Source organism: Pseudoliparis swirei, chromosome 8 (assembly GCF_029220125.1).
Source record: "Pseudoliparis swirei isolate HS2019 ecotype Mariana Trench chromosome 8, NWPU_hadal_v1, whole genome shotgun sequence".
NCBI classification, from domain to species: Eukaryota; Metazoa; Chordata; class Actinopteri; order Perciformes; family Liparidae; genus Pseudoliparis; species Pseudoliparis swirei.
In genome coordinates, this window is record NC_079395.1 from 21,203,237 (window position 1) to 21,223,115 (window position 19,879).

At 45.2% G+C, this 19,879-nt stretch overlaps 1 protein-coding gene across 1 annotated transcript in view; it reads left to right on the plus strand.

Annotated features, from left to right (window-relative positions):
- The window catches only part of brinp2 (bone morphogenetic protein/retinoic acid inducible neural-specific 2), a 141,047-nt gene extending 122,570 nt beyond the window's left edge, over positions 1–18,477 (plus strand). Inside the window, exons 6-8 of the mRNA XM_056421463.1 lie at positions 7,348–7,570; positions 14,530–14,836; positions 16,020–18,477. Of these exons, the coding sequence (XP_056277438.1) occupies positions 7,348–7,570; positions 14,530–14,836; positions 16,020–16,841 (1,352 nt within the window). The 3' untranslated portion in view covers positions 16,842–18,477. The remainder of the gene's footprint in view (positions 1–7,347; positions 7,571–14,529; positions 14,837–16,019) is intronic.
- Positions 18,478–19,879: the final 1,402 nt, after the last annotated feature.

Here is a 19,879-nt window from a genome sequence, read left to right on the forward strand (position 1 = left end):
GTAAAATAACAAAAGCTAGATACATTTCGCGAGTTACATTCATACACAGTAGACACAGCTACAGGGAGTAATTCAGGGTTAAGTGTCTTGCTCAAGGACATATTGACTAGGGTGGGGATTGAACCACCAACCCCCTGATTGAAAGACAGTCGGCAACAGTTTTACCCATCCAACCATCCATCCATTTATCCATCCATCAAAAGACAGTCGCCAACAGTTTGACTCATCCATTCATCAATCAATCCATCAATCCAACCATTCATCTATCAATCAATCCATCAATCCATCCATCGAAAGAGAGTCGCCAACAGTTTGACCATTCCATTCATCAATCAATCCATCAATCCATCCATCGAAAGACAGTCGCCAACAGTTTGACCATTCCATTCATCCATCAATCCATCCATCAATCCATCGAAAGACAGTCGCCAACAGTTTGACCATTCCATTCATCCATCAATCAATCCATCCATCAATCCATAGAAAGACAGTCGCCAACAGTGTGCTCGATCCATCCACCCACCCCAACCTTCAGACTTCTTTTCATTCTGGCTCACAATCACGTGGGTTTTTATACGAATTACAGTGCATATGTTTTTCATAGGTCTAAGTACCAACAGTGATCGCAATACATCCAAAAAGTTGTCCAATCGTTGGACTTCACAGCCATAAATGTCCGTCACAATGTTTTTCCAATAGTTCTTTCCCGTAGTTAACCATTAAACTTCCTTTTGGACTAAAGAGATGGACGGACTGCCCTTATTACCCCTACAGCCACACTGCTGGCTTGAGTTTGGTTGACTTCTCTCTCTCTCCACCGTAGATGCCTCTTCAAACCATGACTTTGTAATATCCCCTACATTCTCGTGAGGAGTTAAATGAACAGGCCTCAACACAGCCAGTCACTTAGCTGTCGCCTGCACCTATTGATGTCATGAATCACCAACTCGGCCCGGAGATGGAGATTTTCAGGGCGGCGCGGTCACCCGTTATGGTGTGTGGGTAAGGTAAGGGGGGGGGAATGGCCTCTTTCTCTTATAGATTTTGAGTGAGCCAAATTGTCCATAAATTTAGGCCACAGAGTCATAAATGTCAGACGAGGGGAGAAAAACAGACAGACAAATTCCTCCAGCGGGAAGGCAGCGCTAATGATTACTTCTTAGAGTGTGTAAAGAGAGACAGAGAGAGAGAGAGAGAGAGAGAGAATAATGCGCAGGGAGTGTTAAAGAGGACAAGGAATAGGGGGGTTGGGGAGGTAGTTGGTGGATGTGTATGAATGTGTGCCACTCTGATGGAGGGAGCAAAAGAAAGATGGAGGGAAGTGAGAGCGCGTTGAGGCGTCCGGAGGCATCGATCTCACCGGCTTGTGGTCATAAATCACATGGGGGGGGGGGGGGCATTATGATTGAGATAAGATAGATAGATAGATAGATAGATAGATATATACTTTATTAATCCCCAAGGGGAAATTTGTCGAGTCAGTAGCAGCAACACACACAAAAAAAAAAAAAAAAAAAAAAAAAAAAAAAATATAAGGAGGGGTTAGGGATGGAGGCAAGAGGTGAGCTGTTGTGCCTCTCAGGCCGCAGCAGGTGAATGTTCTCTCTCCTCTCTCCTTGTGGAGCGGAGCGGAGGGAGAGGAGGAGGTTGTACTCCTCTGTGGTGGTGGTGGAGGTGGTCCGGTCCGGGGTGGTCCACACCACACTTCAACCTCCTCCTCTCCTCACCCACCACCACCCTGCCCAGTGCTGAGGATGATGGAGCCAGCCTTCCCAGCCCAGTTTCCCTAAGTGCTTTGACGGCTGGGCTGGTGCTTGCCCCCCAGCAGCACACAAGCAAACAGACAAAACACCCAGCACAAACAACTGGTAGAATAATCCAGCATCTTGCTGCACACGTTGAAGGATTTCTTTCTTGAAAAGAAAAAAGAAAGCCTTTCAGCCCAGATCATTTCCAGTTCAGTTCAGTTTCAGTCAGTTGGCCAGTTCTGTCGCCAGGTACCATGTCCATCTCCCACCCCATGTCACCTCCACACCCAGGGACACTGGAGGTGTAGGAGCCTCTCCACTCCTCCAGCTCCTCTCCATCTCTCTGGTCTTGGCCAGGTTCTCATCGGTTTTTTCACATCACACACCACCACTGTCACACCCACCACTCCTCCTGCCCCTCCCTAATATCCCCCCCACCTACACCCCACCACAGAGAAATGAGACCACTACTCTCAGTGTTGTACTGACTACTGGTGGTAGAAAAAGTCCCTGGGGCAGAGTGTGGGAAGGACCAAGGAAGACAGCACACGGCCCATTCCTCCCAACACAACACACAGCACATTCTGACATGTCTGACAAACTGTCTGTGATCCAAGTAGTGTGTGATCAGTGGTGGTCCCAGGCATGGACTTCACTGCCACAGCATGGGCAGGAGCAATCAGCAGCCTCACAAGTCATGACTTGGAGTCAGAGAAAGTGACTCACAAGGATCACGACTAGACAGGTCAGCAGAGGGACATCAGTGCAGGACTCCACTGAGAGCGAGGTAGCAAGCCATCAAGAGGAGGGGTGATAGATGATGCAGGTCCCAGGTGGCCAAGAACCAGCCGGCGACCTGTGGCATCACACCCAGCTGGCCACCCCGGTCGGTGGCGGGAGGGGGAGGCCAGATTGTGGGGGGGTTGGGACAGGGATGTGTTGGGACTTTTGGGACAGGGATCAGGCTCAGCGCCTTCCACAGCACGTTGAGGAGGCGCAGCAGGAGGCCAGACAGCAGGAGGCCAGGTCTTGGGGCTACCCTAGGCAGGGCTTGCAGGGGCTTCTTGGGTGGCGCAGGACCTGCGCCTCTGCGCTGCTCACCACCTGGTGCTCACAGCTCTCTTCAGAGGAGAGAGAGGGAGGGGTGAGGGAGGAGTGGATGTGCAGCTCAGCAGGGGGGGGGAGGGTGGGGGACAGAGGAGGAGGGGGGTGTGAGGGGAGGGAGGAGGAGAGGAGTGATGGTGGTGGATTGAAAAAAGTGTGAAAGAACAATTAGGGAGGGCTGTCCTGCCTGTCTCCTCCCCCCTTGAAGCCAGTTATCTGCCTCAGCCCCTTGTCAGCAGACCACTTCTTTCCCTCAGGTCAGCCTCCTCAGCCCTCCCTCTTCCTCCTGTTCCCTTCTCCTTCCCTTCAGGCTTGCTCCAGCGCTTGCCTCTCCCTCTCTGAAGCGTCTCCAGACCTGAGCTCATTTCTTCATCTTGTCTCCGCTGCCCAGGAAGCTGTGATAGGTCCCTGGGTGTTGTTGGGGATGTGATGGGTGGTGTTGTTGAAGGGTTGGTGGTGTGATGTGATGCCGTGATGTCATAGGATGATGTCCCCCATGGTGGCCCACACAATCCCAGATGTCCTCCCAGATCCTCCACACAAGGGTCACAGTCCCCAGACCAAATCCCTCCACCTCCTGGTGGTCACCAAGCACCTTCACCAGAGGAACATACCTCACCCAGCCGGACCGTCCAGAGGGTGATCTTCACCAGAGGGCAGGGCAGGGGCCGATCAGGAGCGCAGGTAATCATGTAGCATAGCCCCGGTTCCAGGTCACAGGCAGTGATTGTCTTTGGGGTAGTGTGATGGTGGTATAGTATGTGTAGTGTTTTGGTTTAGCAAGTCCAGTGTTAGTGTGTGGTGTGTTGCAGAAGAGTGTGCAGATGATTCAGGAGAGCAGTGGAGACAGTGGAGCTGTGAGCCAGCTTCGCTATGATAGCAGCAGATGCTCAATCTGGCTGGATAACCAAAACAGCTTCGGGCGTGAGCTGATTCCTCACGGCCCCACGCAACAGGCACTCTTAAGGTTTTCAGATGAGGTTACCTGACTACTCGGTGAGCCGTATTGGAAGAAAGTAGCTATGGATAACTGGTTGTGTTTACAGGAAGGAACAATTATCTAGCAACCCCGACAATCGCAGTAAATTCCAGTTTGTGTGGCAACCTGTTTAATGTGTCCATTTACAATGTTAAAATGTCATTAGAAAGTGCGTTGATTTATTTCGGACGTGCTGACAATATGGCTTTACAATGCAAAATGTGCTTTACAATGCAATGCGCTAATGTGGATCTTGTAGCTTATGATATGTTAGCCTTCAAAGTGTGCCGTGTATGCTGAATAACTGAGGCTGTGGTCCTGAAATGAGATTAATGGACTATATTGTAATAATGTGTGCTCTGGCTAAATGAGCCATGAAGTCAGAGGAATACATGCTCAGGAATATTGTGTTTTATTTGAGTGCCTTCTAGGCTTCAATCGAACTAAAGAAAACATGTTTATTTGCTTTATAAAAACTTGGCGCCACTATCCAAATATGCGTCCAAGTTTGTTTTAAATTCCAGCTTTTTCTCCTAAAAATACCATTTACATTACCGTTCAAAAGTTTGGGGTCACTTCGAAATGTCTTTATTTTTCAAAGAAAAGCACTGTTTTTTCAATAAAGATAACATTAATCAAAAATTCACACTATACATTGTTAATGTGGTAAATGACTATTCTAGGTGGAAACGTCTGGTTTCTAATGAAATATCTCTAGCTGTATAGAGGCCCATTTCCATCAACTATCACTCCAGTGTTCTAATGGTACATTGTGTTTGCTAATCGCTTTAGAAGACTAATATCTGATTAGAAAACCCTTGTGCAATTGTTAGCACAGCTGAAAACAGTTATGCTTTACAACTGGCCTTCCTTTGAGCTTGAAGTTTCAAGAACAACATTTTTACTTCAAATATTAATCATTATTTCTAACCTTGTCAATGTCTTGACTATATTTTCTATTCAATTTTCAATTCATTTGATAAATAAAAGTGAGTTTTCATGGAAGACACGAAATTGTCTGGATGACCCCAAACTTTTGAATGGTAGTGTATGTGAGGCTGAACTTTAGGAAACTTACAAGACAACCAGAAGAATACATGCTGAATAATACAGACCATTTTCTAAACATTAAATATAGATAGAAAACCGTATACTATATACAAAAGTGTAAACATGAACCAAGAATCCAAAATTGAAAGCTATATCAATCAAAATACAAAAACACGTGTTCACTTCAATGTCAAGAAGTAAAATGTATTAATGCGCATCATTTCTATAGCAAATTTTTCGCAAATTATTTCAACTCAGCTTTTTAAGCACGTCTTTTCTAAAAGCAGCTGAAAATATTAATGTTCTGGTGCATCAAAAGTATAATCAGCAACTTCCCCGTAAGAGACCACGAGACACACTGTCAGAAGGGAAACCAAGACAGACGAAGAGGAGGAAGGAGAGGCGGACCGCCGTGTCATCTGGGATCACAGAACACCGTAATAGGCTCACGTCTCATCAGCTGTGCTCAGCTTGGCTTTACCTCGCCGTCTTCGTGCCAACAACAACTCTTGGGAATGGGATTCTCCGGCGGACCCAGAACAATCTGAGAAGTCTCACTCAGCTGGCTTTGGGAGGAAAAAAAAGAAAATAATAGGTGTTGAGTTTCCCGTAGAGGCTTCGTACTGGCATAATATTTGCCCTCTGGTTCATAATGGAACTTCGATGATCTCAACACCGGAACGCTCTTGGCAAACCCGGCGTGGGGGGTGGTCTTTTGCCTCGCTGTTATTCAAAGTACAATTTACTCAAATGGTCTTTTTTTATGTTGGAGATTCAGCACACACACACACACACTTGTGAAATAACATCCATTTGATGTGATCAGTGTCTGGCTGGGATGTCCATGCGTCTGGTACAATGCTGTTCTGACTACGGACATCGAGGAAAACTTTGAGAATGTTTTTTTTCTTTCCGGAACAGAACATTGAGAACATTTCCAGAACAACAGGAGGCCAGTAAAGCCGTGCATATGTTCCTCTTTTTCTCAAATAATAGCTCAGGGCTCTCACTTTTAAAACATCGGGAGTTTTCATTCGAGTTCTCTTGCAGTAGGTGAAGTAAAAGCCCTGTATTGGTATTAAACAAAGAATTATCATTCATCAAAATTCCACTCATTCTCCTTGAACAACCCTGGAGGTCGATGTCATCGGGGTTTTCTCAGAACGGGCTTGAAGACGTTCGCCACATTCACTACAGACAACTTTACAAACTAAAGGTCACGGTAATAAAAAGATTGAACTCTTACCATAAGCGTACCAATCGGCGAACTCCAGTGCTGAAAACTCGATAGTTCCAAAAACTGGAGTTCAAGTAACCACTTGAGGTCGGCTCGAAAAAAGAGTCAAAGTCCATTGACCTCCATGTTAAAATAAGCAACTTTACAACAATGTATTGTTGTTCTTATTCAATTATATTGAGGCTTTAAGGATATGAGAACATGGCCGCTTTGACTGACAGGTGAATGCCGTCTCCGGCTGCCAGCTGCCACAAAGGCTCTTTAGAAAACCTGTGGCTGACGTCATGGTGGCTGCCTCTGTATTTTAAACCATCTATGAACTTGACGTGCCAGATGATTTATGGCACAGAATCATGTGGAATATTTTCTGGGTAATGTGACATTGAAAAGACGGGTCTAATGAAAGTGCGCGCCTCCTTCTAACATTTCTCATAATAAGGTCATACAACACATTTTCTGTATGTAACTTTGTAGAGATCTGCAATCTAGTGCTCTGTGTTCACACAACAGTTTGACCTCAGCATTTAATGAAATCTAACACATGTCATGTCCCATGCTCAGTGACATTATGGATTGAGTTCATTACGATGCCGCGATGGGTTTGACTGACGTGTTGTTGGTAGAGGTTTGAGTGAAATGAAATGCCTTGGACTGAAACTGAACACATTTATTTATGTCAAACTTGCTTTTGGTGCTGTTGCTGAACTGTTTTTGTAATTTCTCTTCTGGGGTTGATTTTCATTTTCACCTACCATCGTCACCACGAGTCGTAATTGGTCTCATCAGCATGCGATTATAGATTTTTGTCATAACTAGTTTGGGTTTTCAAACACATACAACCATCTTTAAGCGGCACTATACCCTACAATCGGACAACGAGTGTTTCTAAGTGACAATGATACAAATGGCGCTACTGCGAACACGATGATCATCTCACCGGGAGGTGAACGAGTAGAAGGTCAGACTAAAGCACATCTGTCGACTCTGTAATTGCCAATCATTAGAACACAACAGCTTCTTGTATTTTTATTCTGGTGACAGATGAACCTCCTCCTGCTCTTTCACTCATTATCTTTGCACAGATCTGGGAATAGAATAGAGGGTAGTGGATGGCTTTGCTCAAAAGAAAAGGGTGGAACTACAACAAGATCTTAAGAGCTCATCTCAATTTGTTCCATTTTCTCTACCTTTTCTTTCTGTCCCCCTCCCTTGAACTCCCCCCCCCGCAGATGAATTCAAAGCCCTGCTGAAGCGCTTACCCGCCGACCGGTTCTTGAACACGTCCACGATCGCCAGGTTCTGGTCGGCCGACTTGCCCCTCCAGAAGCGCTACGCCCAGCTGGAGTCCAGCACCGCCCTGGTCATGGGCAAAGCCCAGAAGGTCGTAAAGAAACTGTTCGCCCTGAGCAAGCGGTGCCCCAAACACCCTCGCATCAGTCTGCCCAGGGAGAGGTAAGCCGCCGTCACACTGCGGGAATCAGTACATTAGATCACATGTCATTTAGCTAACGCTTTTATCCAAAGCGACTTGCAATAATGTTACATTCATACACCGGAGACGCAGCTACAGGGAACAATTCAGGGTTCAGTGTCTTGCTCAAGGACACATCGACTAGGGCGGGAATTGAACTGCCAATACCCTGATTAAAAGACAAACCATCTAACCACTGAGCCACATCAAAAGCCCCAGAGTCAAACCCGAGTAGAAAGACACTCGGGGAGCGCATACTTCCCTAAAGTTTCCATAACTGAAATATGATGAGAGCATCTGCCTCGTGATTTGCTCCACATCTGAATCTCTCTCGGTCCGCGGTATACACCCAGTTTAATGATGATGGGGGACAGTATTTTTTACGTAATCCTGCTGACAAACGGGACCAACGAACCCATCCCAAAACTGAGGAAGACATGATTTAATATGACGAGAAGTTTTGTGCCGACTCATCACAGCTGTAGGCTCTCTAACAGCCCGCCTCAAGAGGGGCGCTGGGGAAAACTCGGAACCATCTATCTGGAAATAAGCTCAGCTTTGAATTTGGCTATAAAACACCTCGAAAAGTGATACACACGGGACAGGTGGGAAACATGCCAGCGGGGTACACAATTGCTACCCTTTAAACCGATTCCCATCCAAAACACGTATTTCTAGATATACATATTTGCGGCTTCAGCTATGTGTCGTCCGTGCTGTCAAAAGACTGTACGATAGTCTCAGTGTGTACAACAGTTGGGCATTATGACAGCGTCCTCGCAACACTCTGTGGATAGCTGTAGCCCGCAGGTACCCGAATGAATCATCGGTATGAATGACCTGTGACTCTGGCCTAGAAACAACTTCATGCAAAAGGAATTGTCATCAACATCTTTACATAAGAAATAGCAGTTTAGATACTGGAAATAAACCAACATGCCATGGTGTTATTTTTACCTCATGAATATTGCAGCCTGGAACAGAAACTAGCGATTTTAAAAGTTATTCTGTCAGCGGTTTTATTCATCTGGACCTACTAATAGTTAATTATGAGGTTCAGGATCGTCCAGTTTGGTTGTAATTCCTCACGATGCCGGGCAACATGTTGTTAATGTGCCAGCATACAGACGTCTGGAACCACACTGACAAAGAAAAAGAAAAAGGAAAAAGTACACGGGTGCTGTTGAAACCGCCTTTGACTAATAATTTGGCAGGCTGACTGACTCCCTTTGCCGGAGTCAATTCTACAGCCGCGGTTGACCCGTCTGAAAACACCCTCGCAAGCTTCACTCAGCCGTCGTTCCGTGGCAGCTTTGTTTGTTGCCGCGCCGACGGAGAAATTGGAAAAGCAGGTGAGGCGAGGGAGGACAGAAAGTAAGAGAATGTGGAAGAGAGATGTGCCTGCGGGTTGCAGACTAAGAGAGGGATGAAGGGTCTTGTTACCGGTTGGCGGAGGCCTTTGTGCGGTGAGGTACTACCCGCACGGTACCGTGACACGGTGTAATCAAGTCCTCTCCCAGGACTGACAGCCCAGCACTCGCTTACAGAGAACTTCAATTTACCTGACAGACCTTTCCTCTTCCTGCGCTCACCTTTGTGCTCTCTCTCTCTCTCTCTTTCTCTTCTACCTCTCTCCCTTCATCTTCCACTTTACCTCTCTATCTCCCTCTCCCCTCTCTCTTTCACTCCCTCCATCTTCCACTCTCTCCCCCTCTCTTCTAACTCCCCCTTCATCTTCGACTCTCCCTCTATCTCTCCCTCCCCCTCTCTCTTTCACTGCCTCCATCTCCCACTCTCTCTCCCTCTCTTCTAACTCTCCCTTCATCTTTCACTCTCCCTCCATCCCTCTCCCTCCCTCTCTCTTTCACTCCCTCTCCCTCTCTTCTACCTCTCTCCCTTCATCTTCCACTCTCCATCCTCCCTCTCACTTCCTCTCTCCCCCTCTCTTTTTCACTCCCTCCATCTCCCACTCTCTCTCCCTCTCTTCTAACTCTCCCTTCATCTTTCACCCTCCCTCTCTCTTTCACTCCCTCTCCCTCTCTTCTACCACTCTCCCTTTATCTTCCACTTTCCCTCCCTCTCTCTATACCTCTCTCTATATCACTCTCCCCCTCTCTCTTTCACTCCCTCCATCTCCCACTCTCTCGCTCCCTCTCTTCTAACTCTCCCTTCATCTTCCACTCCCTCTCTCCCCCTCTCTCTTTCACTGCCTCCATCTCCCACTCTCTCTCCCTCTCTTCTAACTCAATTCAATTCAATTCAATTCAGTTTATTTGTATAGCCCAATTTCACAAATTACAAATTTGTCTCGGAGTGCTTTACAATCTGTACACATAGACATCCCTGCCCCAAAACCTCACATCGGACCAGGAAAAACTCCCAAATAACCCTTCAGGGGGAAAAAAAGGGAAGAAACCTGGAGGAGAGCAACAGAGGAGGATCCCTCTCCAGGATGGACAGATGCAATAGATGTAATGTGTACAGAAGGACAGATTTAGAGTTAAAATACATTCAATGAATATGACAGAGTGTATGAATAGTTCATAGTAGGCATATTCCATGATGGAGACCTCCACGATCCATCAGGCAGATGGCGGTGGGGAGGAGGAGTGGGCGGAGTCTCAACAGTGGGCGGAGTCTCAACAGGACAGTGGAGTAGTCATGAGCAGGAATTCCACGACCCAGACGATCCATCAGGCAGATAGGATCTATGCCGTCTCATAGGGTCCGATGACCCCATGAGACGTGAAGTCAAAAGGACTCCGGGGAGAAAGCAGAGTTAGTAAGGTGTGATTGAGAGATGAAAATTCATCCTTAAGGAGAGAAAAAAGAGGAGATATAGGTACTCAGTGCATCCTAAAACGTCCCCCGGCAGCTATAAGCCTATAGCAGCATATCAAGGGGCTGGACCAGGTGAACCTGATTCAGCCCTAACTATAAGCTCTGTCAAAGAGGAAGGTCTTAAGTCTACTCTTAAACGAGGTGACTGTGTCTGCCTCCCGGACTGAAATTGGAAGCTGGTTCCATAAAAGAGGAGCTTGATAACTAAAGGCTCTGGCTCCCATTCTACTTTTTAAGACTCTAGGAACTACAAGTAGTCCCGCATTTAGTAAGCGTAGCTCTCTAGTGGGGCAATATGGTACTACAAGCTCCTTAAGATATGATGGAGCATCACCAATCAAGGCTTTGTAGGTTAAGAGAAGAATTTTAAAAGTGATTCTTGATTTTACTGGGAGCCAGTGCAGAGCAGCTAGTGCAGGAGTGATGTGATCTCTTTTCTTAGTTTTAGTGAGAACACGAGCTGCAGCATTCTGGATCAACTGGAGGGACCTAAGAGATTTATTAGAGCAGCCTGATAATAAGGAGTTGCAGTAATCCAGTCTAGAAGTAACGAACGCGTGAACCAATTTTTCTGCATTTTTTGAGACAAGATGTGCCTGATTTTTGAAATATTACGTAGATGAAAGAATGCAGTCCTTGAGATTTGCTTTACGTGGGAGTTAAAGGACAAGTCCCGATCAAAGATAACGCCAAGATTCTTTACAGTGGTGTTGGATGTCAGGGCAATGCCGTCTACAGAATCCACATCACCAGATAATTGATCTCTGAGGTGCTCAGGGCCGATTAAAATTACTTCGGTTTTGTCTGAGTTTAACATCAAGAAGTTGCAGGTCATCCATGTTTTTATGTCTTTAAGACATGCTTGAATTTTACAGAGTTGGTTGCTCTCCTCTGGTTTTATCGATAGATATAGTTGAGTATCATCTGCATAACAATGAAAGTTTATGGAGTGTTTCCTGATAATATTGCCCAAAGGAAGCATGTATAAAGTAAATAAAATTGGTCCAAGCACGGAACCTTGTGGAACTCCGTGATTAACGTTGGTGGTTATCGAGGCGTCATCGTTTACAAATACAAACTGAGATCGATCTTCCACTCTCCATCCCTCCCTCTCTCTCTTTCACTCCCTCCATCTCCCACTCTCTCGCTCCCTCTCTTCTAACTCTCCCTTCATCTTCCACTCTCCCTCTCTCCTCCACTCTCCCTCTCTCCCCCTCTCTCTTTCACTCCCTCCATCTCCCACTCTCTCTCCCTCTCTTCTAACTCACCCTTCATCTTCCACTCTCCCTCCCTCCCTCTCTCTTTCACTCCCTCTCTTCTACCTCTCTCCCTTCATCTTCCACTTTCCCTCCCTCCCCCTCTCTCTCCCTCCCCCTCCGCCTCACCCCATCACTCAGTGGTAACCCAGTTCCTAGCAGCAACACGACGGTTTCGAGGGCCGCTCAGCCACAAAAAGCTCCACCGTTGCTGCACTGCACAACCCATTTGTTTTATCACCATTCTTTTCTCTTCTTTTTTCCCCCTGTCTATTTACATAGGCCTGAGGGGTAGGAATTGCTCGAGCATTTGGGCAATGTCGTGTGTGATTTCCTGAACTTAGCCCGGGGATCGAATCTCTCTCCGCAGAGCCAATTTCCAGTCGGAACTTGTTGCTGCCGTTACCGTGCCAAAGTGGACGGTAATTTATGGATGTCTGCATTTTCATCTCTCGCTGCAGTCACACCAAACACTCACCCTTCCATAAGCTGGAAGAAAGAAGGTGTCAAATTGCCACGGATAAACAATCCAATTTTGAAGTAATGTGGACTATAAATTACATTTTCAACTATGGAATATGGAAAGCACATGAGGTGATTGTCAGCGTGGTCTATGGGCACATTATCATTTAAAGGCTCTTATTCAACATTTGTCATCAATGTTGCCCCCTTTAACTTTAAATTCATGCCTTTTGAGAATAATCTGAGAGATGGCGGGATGAGAAATGGAAGAAGCACATGGGATATAAAAAATGTATATCCTCTCTGTCTCTATATATATACACATATAAACATATACATACACAAAGAGCGGGTATATATTTTTACATCATATACACATATATATATATATACATATATATATAAATACATATTTCTACACATATATACATATACATATATAAATATATATATACATACATACACATATAAATATCCATATATATACATACATACACATATATACAGTACATACATACACATATAAATATACACATATATATATTTATATATATACACACACACAGCTGATGGGCTATCCCACAGGAAATGTTATGTCTTTTATGCGATCTCTTTCTCTTCTGTATATATAGTCGGAAAGTTTAAAGCAATCAGAAAACTCTGTAACTCACTGGCTTTTTTTTCCCAGCCTATCCTTTAAACAACCATTTCAAGTGTAAATGACTGGGATTTAGAGGTGGTGGTGAGCTTATATTTTTAATGAAGTGGATGGACCCAGGCTAGCCGTTTCCCCCTGCTTCTAGTCTTTAATAAGCTGGTTGCCTCCCTGCTCCAGACATACAGTTTGACTGGTATCGATCCAAAAAGAAGGGAGAACATTACTTCAAGTTAAGCCGTACAGGTTGTTCTCAACTCACAGCAACACTTCATTTTTCTAGCTCTGGCACAGGAAGAAGATTTGCCTTCAACCCCATTGACTGTGTATCGGAAGTGGATGTAGTAGTCACTGTGACATCAACGATTGGTGGACTGCTACTTTGAGCTCGGCGTTTTGGCCGTCGCCATCTCGGTTTGTACCGAGATAATAAATCAAGTGAGAAATCGGGTCCTTTTCTCATGGAATTCGATGCAATCAGACATCTTTTTGCCTCCATTAGATAAAATGCCTGTGTGATACAGAGTTACTCACACACACACAAACACACACACACACACACACACATGCTCCAATAACAATCTCTTTTATACCTTTTTTTTAAAACTCCTTTCTTGGCTTCTCTGAAACCAACTCCAGCATTACCATGAAAAGTGGATAACATGTAGTTAAAGGCTCAGCCAAGCTACACGTCATAGTACTAGTCTGAATTAAAGGCTTTCATATGTAACACAGACAGAGGGAGTATAAAACTGGCACTGCAGTCCAAATTATAAATATAGTGTCGTTGTTAATAGTTAACGGTTTTGATTTGTTGGGTAATTGTTTAATGTTGTGCAATGGTCACTGAGGAAGAAGAGGAGGGCCCAACATTCTCTTCCTCTTCTCTGTTGGCTAGATGGGGGAGCATGAGAGTCACACTCAAGTGTCCTATGTTCCTGTTGGGACCAGGTTACTGTGTAGTGGCTCAGTCCAATTAGAATGATATATATATATATATATATATATATATATATATATATTGCGATTCGCCAAGTGGGGTAAGAGGGTTGTCCTGCAACCGCAAGGTTGTGGGTTCGATCCCCGCTCTCCCCATTAGTTGCAAGTCGAAGTGTCCTTGAGCAAGGCACTGAACCCCCAGTTGCTTCCCGGGCGCATCACTGCAGCCCACTGCTCCTTAATAACTAAGGATGGGTTAAATGCAGAGAACTAATTTCCCCTTGGGGATTAATAAAAGTGGATATATATATATATATTCTCCCCACCCCTCCCCCTTCCCCAGAGTCGTGGTTCAGGCCGGTTGCCAGGTTGAGGACACTGAACCGACCTGCACAACCTCAAGGCGAGCGCAACATTTCAATTTGCCGGGTTGGACAACAAAGCCTGCCGGCCGCGCTCTGCAGTCCAGTTTTTATTTGATCCGATGGCCGCAGTACGCCGTGGTTGCTTGCCAATTATTTTCATATGTCACACCAATCAAAAACATGAACAGGCGTTTAGTACCGGAATGGTACGACACATCTGGTCATTATATAAATAAATACAGTACATATATTACACATTGGTCGTTTAAATAATGAAAATGGAAAGTAAAAACGAACATTTCTGCTTCGTATATTTTCGTTTACCTGCGATCATCATGTGGTCCGAATGTGAAACTAGGATCATCCTCCTTCCATATGCTGTATACACAACGCATTGTGTTATTTTCTCCCCTCCCCCGTAGGCCCGTCGGTTTCTGGCTGAGCCGGGCTCAGTCTCTGCTCTACTGCAATGAGCACGGCGTGCAGGGCTCCTTCTCCGAGGAGGTGAAGAGCTGCAGCTGCCCCGCGGGGCAGCCCACCTGCCAGGGAGCCGTTCCCTGCGTGGTGAGCACCTCCTCCACCTCCTGCTCCTCCTGCGCCGCCGACAACGCCACCCGATGCGGAGCCTGTCATCACGGCAACCTCCTCCATCTCGGCTCCTGCCGGCCGAGCGTCGCCGCGTCCCTCGACCACTACTTGAATTTGGACCTGGACATGCCGGATGCCGAGGTTCTCAAAGCTTCTCATATCCTAATGTGGTCCAACGTCTGTGGTTCCAAAGACAGTGTCTCTGATTACACTTAAGACCATGGCACAAATGTTAGCATGACACAAAAATATAACTCTCATAACAGCTAATGAAGAAAAAACCCACAAACACAACACAAGTTAAAAATAAAAGCTATGTCCTGTGCACAATGTCAGTGGGAAAAGCAAGTTCAGCGAATTTGCTAGAGGGGCGTGTATCAAGGAAGGAATTCATCTTTCTTGTGTCAAAAGCTGTCACTTCTATGCAGTGAATAGCTTCTCAAATTTATTTTAAAATGACTTTATATAAATGGGACTATTATGGTGGACCACTAAGCATATTCTGTGGGTTCTTGTTACGGCCTATCTAGGAATGCTAGGGGTACACAGGGCGTAACAAATATGTATAAATCAGCGCATCAGCAGGGCCATGACAAGAGGCCGACCCACTGGGCAGGAGGCGTCGGACACAGCCAGGTCCAATTGTCCAGTTGTGAAGTCACAAAGACTCCGGGGTGGAAGCAGAGTTAGTAATGTGTAATGGAGAGATGAAAATTCATCCATAAGGAGAGAGAAGAGGAGAGAGGTGCTCAGTGTATCCTAAACGTCCCCCAGCAGCCTATCAGCCTATAGCAGCATCTCTAGGTCTGGACCAGGTGAACCTGGTTCAGGTCTAACTATAAGACCATCAAGAGGAAAGTCTTCAGTCCACATGAGGCGACTGTGTCTCCTCCAGGACTGAAGGTGGAGCTGGTTCCATAAAAGAGGAGGAGCTTGATACCTGAAGGCTCTGGCTCCCATCCTACTTTTTAAGACTCTAGGAGTCAGGGGGGCGTAACAGTTCTCTTCGGCCCAGATGGGAAGAAAATATGGGACTTCTGCAGAAGTCCAAGTCAGTCTATAAAGAGGTCCGAGACCCCATTGGGTTGGGTTTTAAACGCAATGGAACCGCACTAGGGTTGCTCTAAAAAATGGTCCAAGACCACCACCTCCGGACAATTACGTTTGGTCGGCACAAGAATACGATAACTGCATTTACATCTGCAGAGTTCCATGAAAAGAGAATACGTGTTCCCTTGTGAAAGCATACTTGGTGATCTGTCTGTTGGTGTCTGTCGACCTGAAACGCTGAATGTGATCTCACGTTTCTTTAATCTCTCTTCAGGTGAAGTACCTGCTTCAGCGACTGGACAGCAGAATCGAGGTGCACGCCATCTACATCAGCAACGACGTCCGCCTGGGCAGTTGGTTCAACCCCGCCTGGAGGAAGAGAATGTTGCTGACGCTCAAGAGTAACAAAAATAAGTCCAACCTCATCCACATGCTGATGGGCATTTCTTTCCAGATATGCTTGACAAAGAACTCGACACTGGAGCCCGTGCCTGCGATTTACGTCAATCCTTTCGGGGGAAGTCACTCAGAGAGCTGGTTCATGCCGGTGAACCAGCCGGACTTCCCCGACTGGGAGAGAACTCGACTGGACGCCGTCGTCACGGCCCAGTGTTACAACTGGACACTGACCATGGGCAACACGTGGAAGTCCTTCTTTGAAACGGTACACATCTACCTGCGGAGCCGCATACTCACGGACGATCCGACGGTGAACGAAACTCTCTTTTACGAACCGCTGGACCTGGACGACCAGACGTCCAACCTCGGGTACATGAAGATCAACACACTGAAGGTGTTTGGCTACAGCCTGCACTTTGACCCCGAGGGCATCAAGGATCTCATCCTCCAACTGGACTACCCGTACACGCAGGGTACCCAGGACGCCGCCTTTCTGATGTTGCTGGAGATGAGGGACCGGGTCAACCGGCTATCCCCGCCGGCGCCGCAACCCCTGGACCTGTTCTCGTGTCTGTTGCGCCACCGGCTCAAGCTGTCCGTCGGAGAGGTGGCACGCATCAAGGACTCTCTGCAGCTCTTCAACTCCAAGCTTCCCAATCCCTCTCCTGAACCGGAGCGGGCTCAGCTTTGCAGCTAGCTCGCTTGAGTCAGGGTTCCTGGAAGTGTTGCTAGTAAGTGGAGTTGCTGCTAGACTAATTAGGTACAACACAAGCATCTACTTGGACCCAAAGCCTCTGGATTAATAACATCTAGAACTCTAAAGGCGTTTCTTACAGTTACTCATGGCAGGTTTTCTCTTGACATATCTCTGCCAGAAAAAAATTGCTACCAGAGTCTTTTGATGAACAGTGGAGTGATGTTGTGGACTTTTGAGAGAACAGCTGATACTTGGACTCCTTCAGAAGCTCTCCTGTACAACCTGGAGGTTTACCTTTTTGCTATTACTGCCCTGCTTTTGGCAAACTGTACGACTGGATTAAGTTAAAAAGACTCCCTCAACACAGATTGTTGTTTTTTTCTTTTCTTTTTGGAACCTTAGAGAGCCGACGTCATGAAGTATACCTAAGACATCTGCCTTGCAAAGATAAAGGTGGTTTTGATATGTAAAGAGGAAATATTAAGGGGTGTTTCAAACATGAGTAAATGAAAAAGAAGATTTCCCCTTTTCTAACACTATTTTCTTTGGCTACGGAACAAGCTCATTGGGAGGGTTGGGGGTTAGAGGGTGGATAATATGATATATGTGGTGAATGAGTTATATTATGCTTCACGGTTTAGAATTTGATATACCTGAATCCTGTTACCGTCTTTGAATATTTCTTTTTAAACTCCCCCTCCCCTTGCCTTCCATTTTATCCGGCATTTGAAAACGTGTAAGTACAGTATCTATGCTCAACATCCGAGTGAGACGCCCCCGTTAGTGATGTTCTGTCCTTGGTGGCGTGTCTATACCAAAAGAAGGTGAACACATTGGCAAACTATCTTAATTGTTGGGTTATTTATTTTTTTTGGGTGGGAGGCAGAAACTGTGGAAAACAAAAAGGTCTGAGGAAAACAGCGCTGTAAATAACGCTCCATCTAACCCCGGGTGTGGACAAGTGCACATTTGCTTTTTAAATAACCGAGTGCAAAGACCAAAAAAAATGTTTATAACAAAAAACAAACTCACGCCTTATATGGAGAGTCAATGTTAAGATAAGAAGCACATTTAGTTTCTGTGTTTGATTTTTTTTTCAGCAGAGGCTGTATTTTGATTTTTATATTTCAATATTTCTACCCACACAGGACAACGGACACTTTCTCCAGGATAAGTGGTAATGTCGCTTTTTTTCTTCTCTCATGTAAATGCCAGTCCCACTTTCTGCAGCTACTTGTTTTGATTTTGGTGTCGTGAAACTTTGAGTCACTCGTGCACACCAGCACTCGCATATACTGTTATTGTTCTGCAGAAACCTTCTTTCTCCAATTAGACAAACTCTGCAACTGATTGAACCTGGTGCCTCTTATGGTTTTAAAAAAAAATCTTTTTTTTTTCTTCAATAATTTGGTTTGGACTCGAATAAAACAATCTTTTTTTCTTTTCTTTCTTTTTTTCGTCCAATGTCAGCTGCCGGTTACCGCGGCGACTGGAGCTACAAGGTTTCCCTGCAGGGCGGCGATGGTACTTACCAGGATGATACTCGATATGATTCTACATTTACTTCACTAATTTCTCACTGAAAGTCAATAAAACCTTGTATGTCATTTTCAGCAGTTCTTCTGTGCTCAGCTTGCTTCAGTAAAAACAAAGTGGTTTATCTATGTGGGATTCTCTTCCTTCTTTGATTTCAATCATCACTCTCGTAACAGGTGTGCCATGTTTGCAGATCACATTCAGAATCCAACCACCTTCCCTCAAAATCTCAAAAACTTTATAAAAATTATATAAGTATAAAAAAATTAGTGGCTGACGTCAACTTTGACCAACGACTCTTCACTCATCCACCTGCTGCCCCTTGTGGACGGTATCGGTATCCGTACCCTTCTGGGTGTTTATTGTGATTTTTTTTCTTTACCTTTCACATTAACAAATACAATGTGATTGATATTTGTGGTTAAAGTGATCCGGTTAATATATTCAGTACCAGTTAATATAGCTTCCAATCCTCACTGCATAATAAACTGCTTTATGATTGAGTTTTGCCGATCATGCACACAGAGAAGCTGGCAAGGAACCAACACGTGCTAATACAAGACAAAGCCAGTGTTCCAGATTAAACCCCGTAAAAAAATAAAATTTAAAATAAAATTAAAAAAACTCGAACAAAATGAGTGAACCAATTGGGTTACAACTGCTGCCTTTTTTTATTCGGTCCACCTGGCCAACACAAATGCATCCGTTTCACAGGCTGTAATGTGTGGTGCTGTAGATGTGTGTTGTAATGTACGGACCATTAAGTTGAATCAACACCTCTTTTTTAAACATTGCCAAACTGAAAAGCTCCTCATGACGACCTTAACGAGGGCCGGCTTTTACTACACGCTTCCATCACACTGCATCAGCTTTAGCTCGGTGTGCCTAATGAAGTGGCACCGGCGTGTTCCGTGTGTCTTCACATTCACTCTCGCTGTGAACAGCAGTCAGACGGTATAATACAACAGGGACATAAACATTTGAGGGTCAGTTAAAAGGAAGAAAGAAAAAAGCCACCCCTGTTACATCGTCTCCATTCCTGCGTCTTGAAGTTGAGCTTTTAAAGTTGCTCTTGAAGACGGCTGAAGACATCCAGTAAACATCCAACGGTGACACGCTCTTCTTTTAATTCACATTCAGGAATTATCCACCTCATAGAAACACAGGGTGTGTTCACCAGGATATTGTCCTAACTAAAAAGTTATTTTAGTTTAAAATTACATTTTTCGTGGTATAATAATAAGAATGATAATAATAATTATGGTGTCAGCTATTGTTTTATTATTCATAGATGCACTAAACTGATAATATCACTGCTGATGATTTTTTTATAGTTTTATGTATTTATAATTTTCGTATTAGAGGTGAAGAGGAGGAGGCTTTGCCTTATCTATTAAGGAACTCATTTGATATTAATTTGTGCTTCTGACGCTTCATATCCAGGTCAATTCACACACACACACACCTGTGAGTAAAGAAGAGTCACTACTACACACACACAG